Source organism: Microtus pennsylvanicus, chromosome 19 (genome assembly GCF_037038515.1).
Source record: "Microtus pennsylvanicus isolate mMicPen1 chromosome 19, mMicPen1.hap1, whole genome shotgun sequence".
Classification (NCBI taxonomy): domain Eukaryota; kingdom Metazoa; phylum Chordata; class Mammalia; order Rodentia; family Cricetidae; genus Microtus; species Microtus pennsylvanicus.
In genome coordinates, this window is record NC_134597.1 from 3555764 (window position 1) to 3568772 (window position 13009).

The 13009-nt window shown below is 40.1% G+C and overlaps 1 protein-coding gene across 5 annotated transcripts in view; it reads left to right on the plus strand.

Moving 5' to 3' along the window:
- Window positions 1–13009, plus strand: part of Dync1i1 (dynein cytoplasmic 1 intermediate chain 1) — a 292628-nt gene that overhangs the window by 42294 nt on the left and 237325 nt on the right. For 3 of the 5 annotated variants that reach the window (XM_075953462.1, XM_075953459.1, XM_075953460.1), the window contains exon 4: window positions 660–750. In XM_075953462.1, coding sequence (XP_075809577.1) covers window positions 660–750 — 91 coding nt within the window. The remainder of the gene's footprint in view (window positions 1–659; window positions 751–13009) is intronic. The other 2 variants (XM_075953461.1, XM_075953463.1) reach the window with 1 other exon arrangement.

Sequence of the window (13009 nt, forward strand, 5' to 3'; positions counted from 1 at the left end):
GCAGAAAGTAGGCTGAGATGAAACCACTCATTAAATGTAAAATAAAGCAGCCTGGCATTTTCCTTTGTTTTGAAGGAGATTTTTAAATTACCAGGTTCAACATTTACCCTTTCTCTCTGTCACTTAGTCTTAGCACAAAGTTGTTTGCGTATCAAGAACCCATACATTTCTCTCTAAATTAGACCCTCAACAGATTCTCGCCCTTCTTGAGCATTTAGAATTATTTAGGCTCCCCTAAATCATAGTGTTTAAAGTTTTACAGACAACTACTATGTTAAATAGGTCACATCTATACTAACAAAATAAAGTGAAGAATTAGAATCGTCTAGCTAGTTCCTACCAGGGGAACGTAAGTCAGCTGAACTATCTGGATAGCTATTGCAGTTCTCCATTTTACTTCGTTAGGTGCACATGGCCTTGGAATCCCTAAGTTAATTCTGCCTAAATTCATTTCAGACTTTCATTTTCCAAAATATGAAAAATTCACTTGACTTTCTTCCTTTTCTTTCCTTTTTTTTTTCCTTATCCCATCTCAATCTCTCCTGGCCATACAACCACTTTCATTTGGGCCCGTTTGTTTTGATTTGTCTGACACTGCTCTTCCCCAGTGCAGCCGCTGCATTTTTTAACATGGGATACCTGTTATTTTCATTATTTAGTCCCAACCCCTATGTCTCCCTCTTCGAAATCAGTGAGCACTCCCAGTGACGCTGGAAGCCAAGACTCGGGCGATCTGGGGCCATTAACAAGGTAAGCACTGCCCTTTGTAAAGGCCATGGTGGGATGCGAATCACACAAGACAACTGTAAAAATGCCGCCAGATGTGCATGCACCTGTTATATCCTTACTTATGTTTACTTCATGTTGAGCTGTAATATCTAGCAATGGAACACTGGAAATAACAATACCACCCTTCCTTGAGTTGGCTCATTGAAGACCATGCATCTTCCTTAATAAATGTAATCATCTCCATTAGCTTAGACCTAAAAGAAACAGGGAAGGACTGAAATTCCATTGAACCCAGCTTTTCGCTGCTCGACTTTGGCTTGGTCTCTAGCCTGACTTTTAATTTCTCAAGTATCTAGTTTATTTAAGAGAGCGGACGAAGTTGAGAAATCAGTTCTCAAACTATCGCTATCATTAGGAATTTTAGCAGATGTTCACCATTGTTACTTAAGGAGTCAGTTACCAAACCTGTTTTACATTCTTGGTGTCCAGAAACTTCTGGGACAGGACGTAGGCATGCTCTAATTTAACCTGCGAAGGGATAGCTGAAGACTAAACGTGTGGAGAGAAGAAAGCCACCTTGATAGAGTCACAGTCGCTGTCTTACGTTGATTGTGTTCTCCGGGACTCCCACACACAAGTGCCCCCAAGAGGGGGTGTGAATGAACGTGGAGCAGAGGCTTGTCGTGACCAGGTAGCGAGTACCCCATTGTTCAGATGCACGTAGTCTTCCTCCTAATTCTAGCTGTTTGAGCTCAGTAGCAACATGGACCCAATTTTTCTGCCTCTCCTGGCTTTTTTTTTTTTTAACAAGAAGCTAGAAATCCCTTTCCTCAAAAACAGACATGAGCCTGTGACCTATAGCTAGCAGCATGTGACCCCCAGCTGTCAGTCTTAACTTGGGGGAAAATAATAATATACTTGATGATAATAACAAGCTTCAAATAAAGGAAACAACCATCCTCCACACGGCACCCATGGCGAATCAGCCCTTTGGTTGCCGATGCACCTTTCGGCTTTTTTCTAAGAACCTTTCTAACTACGTGTGCTTTATTGACAAAGAGGTGCAAAACTTTGCACTTTTATTTTTTCAAATGATCCATTTTCATAGGCAAGTACACTATTTTCATAGAAAACTAGGCAATTTGGTTGAGGGAACTGTGGCTAAGCAGAACATGGAGGCGCATTCTTAAACCCAAACACTTGGCAGGCTGAGGCAGGAAGGTCATGAGTTCAAGGTCAGCTGGTACTACTTAGTGAGACTCAGTTACACACCCTCACACACACACACACACACACACACGTGCACATACGCACACACACACACATGCGTAACACCAGAAAATACCCTGAGAATCATGGAGAACTGCCCTGAGCAGTGTGCTATATTTTTCTGTCAGAAATAAAATAGATCAAAATTTCCTCAGGGGCGCCTCCTGGTGGTGTGTCAGACATGAGCAGCGTATGCTGACAGGCCTCTGGACACCACACCGTGCGCTCTGCCTTCAGTTTTCGAGGAGTAAAAGGAAAGGGTCTTGTTGCGGGTAAAGCTGCTTCATTTTAGCAAATCACCCGTGGGATTTGGGGCAGCTGGCATCTTCTGCCACCTGTTACTTTGAATGCTTCAGAAGGTCTTTGAGGAGTGATGGTAAGAACAACAAAGTTGCATAATATTTAGCATTTATTTGAGGGCTGGAATAATGCGATTGCATTATTGGGGGGCTCCCCTGGCTTCTAGCTAAGACATTTAGCTGTCTCTAAACAAAGATGCTGTTGTGTCTGCTCAGCTTTATGGGGTGCAGTTGGCAGCGTGGAATTCTATGACCGACTTCCCGGTTGATGAGCCTCTTTGAGAACTGGCTGGAAAAGCTGACCTGTGCTCTCAGCACTCTGGGGACAGTGACAATTCTCCTCATAAGACACCACTGTCCTTTCCTTCACCTTCTTAAACGCTTGTGTTGTTGTTGTTTGCTGTTATTTTAGCCCAGTGAATTGTTTTAAAGGAGGGAGGCATTTCTCCCCACCCCAGTCAAACTGCAGTGAGTTCCACTTCGTTATAGCCAGGCTCTTCTGAGAGTAGGGAGCAGGGCCAGAGAGAAGATCTCCGCTAAACGCTGCCTTCACTGCAATGAAAGACAATTGGCAGCAAAGAAAAGAATCATTTCCCAAAACACAGCACGTGCAGTTTGAATTCTGAGAGGAATGAATTAGGAGTAGCTTCGAATGCCTTGCCCTTGTTTTGAATGTAAAATTCCGGGCAGATTTATGATCTTGTCTTAATAAAGTAGATGAGTGTTAAGGTATAAAAGAATGTCATATTTCAGTTCTTATGATTCTATTTTGAATGTTTTTTCATGTATAAGTGCACTGTTGAAAACAGTCACGGTCGTCCTTAACACTTCACAGAACCTCAGTCTGCTCTCAAAAAATTGCCTATTTGCTTAAAAAATGAAATCTTTTAAAAGATTTCAGAATCCAGTTAACACATCTGTTCATACCTCATGGTGCACATAAATTCTTCTATTCCTTTGCCAGGATTTAAAGCTCAAACTAAAAAAATGTCTTCCAAGAGCCAGAAGAAAACTGGCACACTTCATGTCTCTTACAAAAATACTGCATTGTAAATAGAAAGCTTGCAAACCCCCGTCTACTCATGTTGAGAGCAACAAATCTCTTAAATAAGAATGTAAAATAATTCCCAAATATAATGGCATAAATTAAAATTTAGAACTTAAAGTATTACAATTTGTTTTTGCAATTTCTGATTTTGCTTCTATAGGCCGCTTCTGATTCACAGCGTCTGCTTGTGGCATTTCCTTCCTTTTCTTGATTGAGTTTAGAATAATCAATTACCTATTTCTAAGTTAATCATAATAGACAAAGGACATGCTCTTAGAGTTTAAAAGCTTAATTATATTAACAAAGCACTTGAAAGGATAGTTTTACTTATAAACATGGATATTTTTTATAAAAGCTTTAATATAAACAGCTAGAATACCACACAGTGCATAGAGAATGCTACTGTGACTTATTATCATTGGTTAAAAATGCAAGAGTAGCCTAATGTATAAAAATCTCAAAGAGCTAAGTGTAGTTATTACTGCACACAGTCAGAGGATGCTTGAAGGATCCAAACCCCTATTCCTTGAAGATGGGAACTGAATTTGAAATTGAATCCATGTAGTAAGCATTGGGAGAATGTTCTTGAATTTGTGAATTAACTATTGCCCCAATTTTGAATTGACGGCATCATTGAAGCCTCACGAGCATGTGTCATTGTCTCAAGTTCACACGGAACATAACCGAAGCTCATGTTTTCACTATGCTGATTGACTTGAGTTTTCATAAGCTATACCTGTGCTTTATATTATCTCAAATAATTAACATAAATGCCTCAGAAGGTTATGCTGAAAATGGGAAATCTATGTTGGCAAAGCAGTTGAATGAGCATGATGTAGTCATTGCAAATCAGCTCTTATTGTTATTGTAGTCATATGCTATTTCACATGTTGATTTAGGTATTTATCAAACGGGAAGGGATCTTAATTTCTTCTCATAGAGCATGTAGATGTCATTATCAAATTTGATAAGCATACTTACGTACTTGTATCTTCATCTAAATAAGTGTGTAAAAATTTTTGAACACCAGGACACAGCTAGATCAAAGTCTGCATGATTAGAGTTACCCAAGCCATGCAAATATACCTTCAGATTATGAGCCAGAAAGGTACTCTATACATGACACGATTCATTCAGCCCATCTCAGTCATAAAGGACTGTATTCACTCTCTCCTCCTGCTTTGCTGTGGGAGCTTTAAGTCTTCAAAAACACAGTCACACCAACATCTGTGTTGCCCTGAAATGTATGGAATGTGTATTGATCTCACAGGGTTCACCCCGATTTCAAGGCTGAGTCATAATAAGAACTTTCCAAAATGTCTCCATCTATAAAAACCTCACACTGTAGTTGTAATTATACGATCTTCTATTGTGATGATAGCAGCATTCTCTAGCACATCAACAATATAATCAGCATAGTCAGAAAAGGAGGTCTCCGGTGCTTGTTTTTAATAAATGGCATGCAGGATGATCATAATATTAATTGCTACCTTGTTTTCGAATATGTTTGTTGACCATCTGTAGTTTTGTTATCATCATCAAGTTCTATTTATTAATAAATGGGGGCATTTCATCTCACTCAGTATTTCATTAGAGCTTAAAGTTTCCATGTGTTTGTTTTTGGAGTGTGTCGTATGTGTGTGGTGTTGGTTGCACTTGTGCATGGGCACGTGAGTGTGAATGCGTGGGGGGAGGCCAGAGGTTAATGCACACTGTCCTCCTCAATTGCTCGCTACTTATTGCTTGAGACAAGGTCTCTTACTGAACCTGTGCTCACCAATCCTGTGAGCTGGCTGACCAATGAGAGGTAGTGATCCCCCTGTCTCTCCGCCCCAGCCCATGCACTGGGTGGTAGATGTGTTCCCCACACCTGGTTAATCATATTTTGCTGGGGATCTAAACTCTGTTCCTCAAGTTTATGAGTTATCTCCCGACGACCTGATATTTTATTCTTAATAATCGCTATTGAAATGTTGCTTCTGCATCTAATATAATTATAAAACATAAACAAGTCATAAAAAGGAGATAAAAACATCATTGTCCTATCACCGAAGATGAGCACCCTACTGTATATTCTCTCATCTCTATAATGAGATTCTCTCATTATCTATGGTGTTTCACATACAATGAATAACACCTGTGTATGCTAACTAGTTCATCTATTTTTCTCATCAAGTATCTTTATTTTTCTATTTCAACTTATCTTTAATATCAATATCATCTTCCAAGTTCCCTAATTACCTCCAGCATAATCCCATCATACTTGGAATTGGTACCTATCTTCCCATGTATCAATATCTGTTATTTAAGAAGGTGAGACCCCTCCCCAGATGACCCCAAATGCAGCAGGAGAAGTGACCGCTGAAACTTTTGGCAGGTGGCAGAGTTCCCAAGGGAAAGATGAGAGTATGCCCGACTTCTAGATCCTCCTGTATTTCAGATTAGAGTCCAGAGCTCTGCTCTAGAAAGTTAGCCTTCCATGGAGATCATAATCAGGTTTTTTGCTCTTGACATAATACTTCATAACATCCACATATGTGGTATAGTCTGCACTTCTCTGATCTACCACCCAGGGAATGATCATCTGAGGAAATTAAAATTGCTTGGAATATTTGATGGTGGGAAACTTGTGCTGACACCACTTGGTTCTCTGAATGGCTTCAGAAAATGAATAATTATAGGGGTTTAACACCCAATGGAGTACACTTAGGTCTTTTATTCTTACTCACAATCTGATTCACCAAGACTCTCTGAAACTGCATAAGGCTTAGGCACTCTTTAGCCACTTGGACGAAAATACTGTCATTTCTCTTGGTGATTTGGTAAATTAGAAACTAATGGGAAGGTTTTAAAGAATTAATAATGGTGAAAGAGTAACAAAATAACCAAAAGCTATAGAGAAAAATTGATAGGGGATTTCCCTCTGTTTGCTGTGATTACCATTGAATTCTTGCTTGATAACTGTTTTATGTAATTTTACTATGTTAATGTTAAATCCTTCCTTTCCATTTAAACAGAAAAGGGGAGGTGATGTGGGATTCCCCTCTGTATGCTGTGAAAAATCATTGGTTAATAAGGGAACTGCTTTGAGTCTATAACAGAGCTATAGAGGAACAGAGCTAGGTGGGAAAAACTAAATGGAATGCTGGGAGAAAGGAGGTGGGGTCAGAGAGAAGCCACGTAGCCCTGCCGGAGATGGACAGAAATTTACCCAGTAAGCCACACCCACATGATGATACACAGATTAGTAGAAATGGGTTAAATTAATATGTAAGAGTTAGCCAATAAGAAGCTAGAGTTAATGGGCCAAGCAGTGATTTAATTAACACAGTTTCTGTGTGATTATTTGGGGGCTAAGCAGCCGGGAATGAAACAAGCAGGCCCTCTTACTACCGAAAACGAATAATATCAAATTGTGTTTATTCAAACAATGCTACATTGTCAGTATAGGAGGAGAATTTCACAGGATGCTATCAGCTCATTGGATTTCAGAGAATCTGAAGACATGAGTTTAAAGCTGATTAAAATTCAGTCTCCTCTGGTTTGAGAGATGATTCACCCGAGTTCAGTTCTTAGGACCCATGACAGCTAACTTTACAACTACCTGTAACAACAGTTCCAGGGGATCTAGTGCCTTCCTCTGGCCTAAGAGAGCATCTGAGGCACACACCTACACACAGATATACATACATATAATTAAAAATAAAAAAACATAAATATTTGAAGGTCACATTCTTTGGCAACTAAGATCACAATATAGTTTTTTTTTCTTCCTTATGTATCACATTAATTGATCAGTTAAAACTTTCACCTCTTATGGCACTGTTCACAAATCAAGCATCTGTTTTGGCAATGGATGCTGCGCCTCCTTCCAGAGAAACCACTTGCTTGCCAGTAGGCTTCAGTGTAAGATTGGAAAAAGCATGTCCTTGTGGAACAATGGAAATTCTTCATTTAATCTGGGGTCCAGCTCAGACGGACATCCCAGTAGCTTCACGAGGCCTCAGTGGAACCTTGCATTAGGGCTCAAGTGTTAGTGAAAGAATTCTTATACAAAAAATTGTAGAAAAAGGCTTTCTAAAAAGAACCTGATTGGAGCATATATTTCTATGTTCCAATTTTGTTTCTAACATAAGAAAATCCTTATCCACATCGTTGCCAGTTCCAAATAAAAAAAATAATTGGGATGGGGAAAAGTAAAACATTAACTTATCTAAACATCATCCTTACTTGACATTATTTTAATGAATGTGACAGAGTGATGAGATAGATTTTAAAATGCCCCTGTTTTGTTCCTGTAAATGGAATTTTAAAAAAAATTAGGTAGCTGGGTAAGACATTGACTAGAGATTTTTGCTAGGTACTATGTCGTATTAGTCCAAACTCTTTTCCTTATTTCATTAGGAGCTAATGAAGACAGAGTTTAAGACAATTGTGGCACATGGGAGGACTCTGTGATGCGGCCTTGACCCGTTTCTCCATCTTGGAGAGAACAGCAGCACATTGGAGGCCTGGCCCCATTTGCAGGGAATCACCAAGGTTGCCTTGGGCCAAGAAGATAGACACTTCTTGATCCTCAGCCAATCATGGCAGAATAGCCATGAGTATAACGCTGGGTTTTTCTCCTTCAGAGGGAAAGTAAATTTGAAATCTCCTCTGAGCCCACACTGCAGCAAGACATACAGAATCGCACTCTTTAGCATGTTGAGACACACACACACACACACAACCACAAGCACACAAAAAGACAGAAAAGCAGGAGGGTGACGAGCTGCGCAGAGAAAGGGGGTCAGCAGGAGTGGGAGGGTAACCAGAGTACATAATGGGGGTAAAGAGGATCAAAGTGCGTTATATACATGAAAATGTCACAATGGAAACAATATATGCTAATAGAAGCATAAGTAAAACACTGGAAGATATTTAAATACTGAGGCAGACATCTCTCTCTCTCTCTCTCTCTCTCTCTCTCTCTCTCTCTCTCTCTCTCTCTCTCTCATACATTACATCCAGACTGCAGTTTCCCCTCCCTCCTCTCCTCCCAGTCCCCACCACACCCCAAACCACTCCTCCTTCATTTCGCTTCAGAAAAGGGCAGCCCTCCCAGGGATATCAACAAAACATGGTATATCAAGTTGCAATGCAGTCTTTTATTTTTTTTTAATGAAGAAAATAAAAACTATTCATTTCTAACAAGCTTACCACACACCTCACAGCCATCTGCAGGAAATGCAGGTAAAAGCGTGTATTGGTTCATTCATTCATCACTTCTGTCAATAAACAGTTGATACTTATGGTCTGTATAAGTATAACACTATACCAGATCTTTAGAACTCCTTTGTGTTCAAAGGTGATACTTTCTCAGAGAGAGCCTCCTTCTAGAAGATTTAATGAAGCCACCTAAGGAGATGTTGCTGTAATTGATAGCTTTAAACATGGGTACTAACAAAGATAAACAGTAATGCAGTAAGCCATTATCTCAAAAACACCTGTAAACAGGTTTGTGATACTGTGATAAGGACAGGTGATTTTTAACTTATTATTACTGTCCATAGTGATACATATTAGATGCTTAGAAAATGTTTATTGGTGTGTGTGTGTGTGTGTGTGTGTGCATGCATGTTACATAAATCTGGATGAGATTGGTGTAAAAATGAAGGCACAACTAAAGCCAAGGCAGCTATGATCCAGAGAGGGACAAGATACTGGACAAATTGAATGAAGGTGGATGCCACCCCCAGAGGACATCTTGGCCATTGTTAAAGGAACTAAAGAACAAGGTGAATATTGTCTTTCAAAAATAAAACAGAAATCCGGTTCCTGGGCTCAGAGCAAAGTCTTTGGCCCTGCTGTGAAAGGCAATGAGAAGAGGGCTGTTAACCCTGGTCAAGCGGACTGTAGACTGGAAGAGAATCAGTTAGTGCACTGCCAAGGTCCTTCTCGAACACTCGCCTCACAGAGATACAAGTTGTTTCTGAATGCTGTATTGTTATAGGCAAAGGTATTTTGAGCTGAGCCTTCCCTAATGCACATGTTTTGGAAATGTTGAAAGAGCAGAGGGACATCAGAAAGATGGGATGCAGAATGTAAATTAAACAGAAGATAGATACCAGACTATATAGATAGATAGTAGATACTGATAGATAGATCAATAGGTCGATAGATGATAGATAGATAGATAGATAGATAGATAGATAGATAGATAGATAGATAGATAGATAGATAGATAGATGATAGAGATAGATAGATAGATAGATAGATAGATAGATAGATAGATAGATAGATAGATAGATAGATAGATAGATAGATAGAGATAGATAGATAGGAAGGATACTAGTTTTGATCACTAGTTCCCACACCTGTCCCTTGTCATCAATTCACTTAGCTTGTTAAAATTCAACCTGGGACACAAGTCTGAGATGAGTCCCGGGTTACAGCATTTTTGGGTTTTCAAGATCTGGCCAATAATTTGTGGAGCCACTGATCAGGTAGAGAAAATCTGCAAGTCTAAATTAGGGTTGTGGGAGTGAATGAGGACTGGAAAGACAGATGAAGGAAGGAAGGGTAGGTTTTCCACAGATGCATCCAATACACACTTGAAAAGGGGGGATGCGGAGTTCAGTGGTGATGAGGGTGTAGGGGTCAGGCAGTGACAGTGGCAGAAGGTAAGGAACAGAAGCAAGAAGAGGCAGTACACTCCTGGATAGACATCCCGTGGTATAGAAGAGATCTAGGATGAGGAACAGAACTTGAACAAGACATTACTGCAATCACTGCCGTTATCATCACCATCATCTTCTCCTTATGAGTCTACTGTTTTGATGCTGTTTGATTTTCAGACTGAGTTTATTGAAGCAACACTTGTCCCAGTTCAATTCAGTTATGGCTCTTGCTGCCCATGAGCATACTGCTTTAAAAATTGCACTGATGTAAATGTCAAAAGCAGTGTGGCGATGGCTTGGCTGTTCTGGTTGTTGGCATCACAGATGGCAGTTCTTAGTTACTGTTTTCTAAATTCTCATTGGACCCTTTCTTATGAGTCAAGACCCAGAAACAGTGAGAATGAAGGTTTGGTGGGGGATTTAAAATTTTTCTACTCTGGTGTGTAATAAAGACTGAAAAAGTAGGTATACCACCATTTGAAATATGAGAACCAAACAGGGAGGAATTACTCCCCATGTGGCCTTGCATATGCTACCTGGATAGCATGCGTTTCCCACCTAAGATATATTTCCAACTGATGTACAAGGATTATGACTAGTTTTTAATTTTTAATTTCTCTCTGACAAGATGAAAGTCTGTAAATGAAGTCAGACCATTGAAAAGGGAATCTTATCAGAAGTAAGAGAATTGTAAATTAGTAAAGGGTTTAAGGGGTTTGAGGTTCTGCTAGATTTGATTAAACAAATATTATATTAAAGATTTCTATGTTTTTGCCATTTTGCTTTACAAATATATATATAGAAAACCAAAATGACCTTCTAATTGTAAACAAATTTTTTAGGATTAGATAAGAGTGGGTATATTATCTGACACTTTTGGACTCCAGTGGCTATTTTACACGACATGGAAGGCTTCTCTGCCAAGTATTTTAAACAAAGCTGATAAAAGTGACCTTACTTGGCATGTCTACAGCTGCCAACCCAAACGTGTGATTATAGGGTCTCAATATCTTTAGTACAGAGTAGGGAAGAGGTTGTTGGGTTATCAGTATCTGAGCAAACTGTGGTTCCCTTGTGAGGGTTCCTCATAGATTGTTAACCCAAGAAGGCATCTACAAATAAACAGAGGAGACAAATACGTGGCTTTAAAGCAAGCAAACAAAACCAGAAGGGTTTCCCAGGCAGGAATCTTGGACAGAAGTCTAATTGACTTAGTTTATTAAAAAGAACAGGAAGAAGAAAGAAGGGAGAAAGGAAAGGAGAGGTAAGAAGGGAGGGGGAGAGAAAGGGAGAAAGAGGGAGACAGAGGGAGGGAGAGAAGGCAGGAGGGAGGGAGGAAGGGAGATGGGGAGAGAAGCATTAATAAGAAAGAGCTAGGTTTCTCAGCCTACAAATTAGAGGAGAGACATGGCAGTAGTGGGGAGTCTCTATGTTCTCAGTGACGGATGAAAGTGTTTTTGAAGGAAGTCGGGGAAGTCTATAATGTTTAAATATCCAACTTCCCCTCTGCTAAATTCAAAGGCTCTGCTGGCCATCTGGCTTCCACGGTAGCTGGTGCTCTTGATAAGAAGACAGTTGGGTCTGTACGCTTCCTTGACCTAGAAGCTTTTGTTCTCAGGATACATCGGTCAATTGGCAGCTGAAGTCTGGCCTCATATACGTGTACAGTAAAACAGGCACTGGTGACAGTGAGCGTGTGTTCAAACCTAACTCCATCATTCGGAGGCCAAGACCATTGGGAGGATCGCTGATGTCCATGGAGAAAGAGCATCTCCTGTTCTAGCTTCCATATGACAGAGGAGGCCCAACCCATAGCCAACCAGACATAAGAAAAATCACTCAGTGGAGGGCCTGAAAACTGCTTTTCTCTTTAATCCCTTTTATGGCATATATTTAGTTGCCATCTAATATTAATTGAAATTTTTAACTATGCCAAGCCCCGCACAACTGACAGGAATTGAGTTCCTCTTAGCATATATTATCAGTATATAATTAAGTATAAATATTCATATGCCTCATTTCCCTTATTTAAATGTCACATTCTTTTTTTATTTTTATTTATTTATTAAAGATTTCTGCCTCCTCCCCGCCACCGCCTCCCATTTCCCTCCCCCTCCCCCGATCAAGTCCCCCTCCCTCAGCAGCCTGAAGAGCAATCAGGGTTCCCTGACCTGTGGGAAGTCCAAGGACCACCCACCTCCATCCAGGTCTAGTAAGGTGAGCATCCAAACTGCCAAGGCTCCCCCAAAGCCAGTACATGCAGTAGGATCAAAAACCCATTGCCATTGTTCTTGAGACCAGCTGATAAATGTCACATTCTTAAATGCAAGTACTGTGCCCCCCGCTGCACATCTGGGGTGCCAGCGATGTATCCTGCTTTGCTTTCTACCTTGTCCTGTAAAGCCATTTGTGCGCATTCTGTCACTCCTTAGAGAACTGCAGATTGCGGGAATTCTTTTACTCCTTCATCACAGTGTTCTGTATACTAGGCCCATAATAATTGTTCCTTGAATAAGTAAACAAGTGTCCTGATCAAAAATATTCTGTGCTGTGTCCTGCATGCATTAAAAGAGCCATCTCAGAAAAACTGAAAATAAAACTATCATAGTAAATGCAGTGATTTTCACATGAAAAAGATATGATAATATTTTATACTACTTTCATTTCTACAAAAAAAAATCCCTGAAATAGTTCAAATCCTCCAAGAAGCTTGTAGGCTAACCTAGCGTTTTGCTTTCAATAATAGAGTAACTTGATAAAGTTCCAAAGCGATTTTTGTCAATAGGTTCAATAAAAGTATTCCAGAAGAGGATGGAGAGCCAAAATGTTGTTTGTTAATGTTCTTAAAATAAGGGCTTTGGGCCCACTCCTTTTTGTGTTGGATACAGGAGATTTGCCTGATGGTACTAAAGCCACACCCAGAGCCCCAAACCTTGAGGTCCAGATGTAGCCCTCCCTAAGATGCGGCCTCCTACTCTAGTTACTCTGTAAGTCTGCACAGAGAT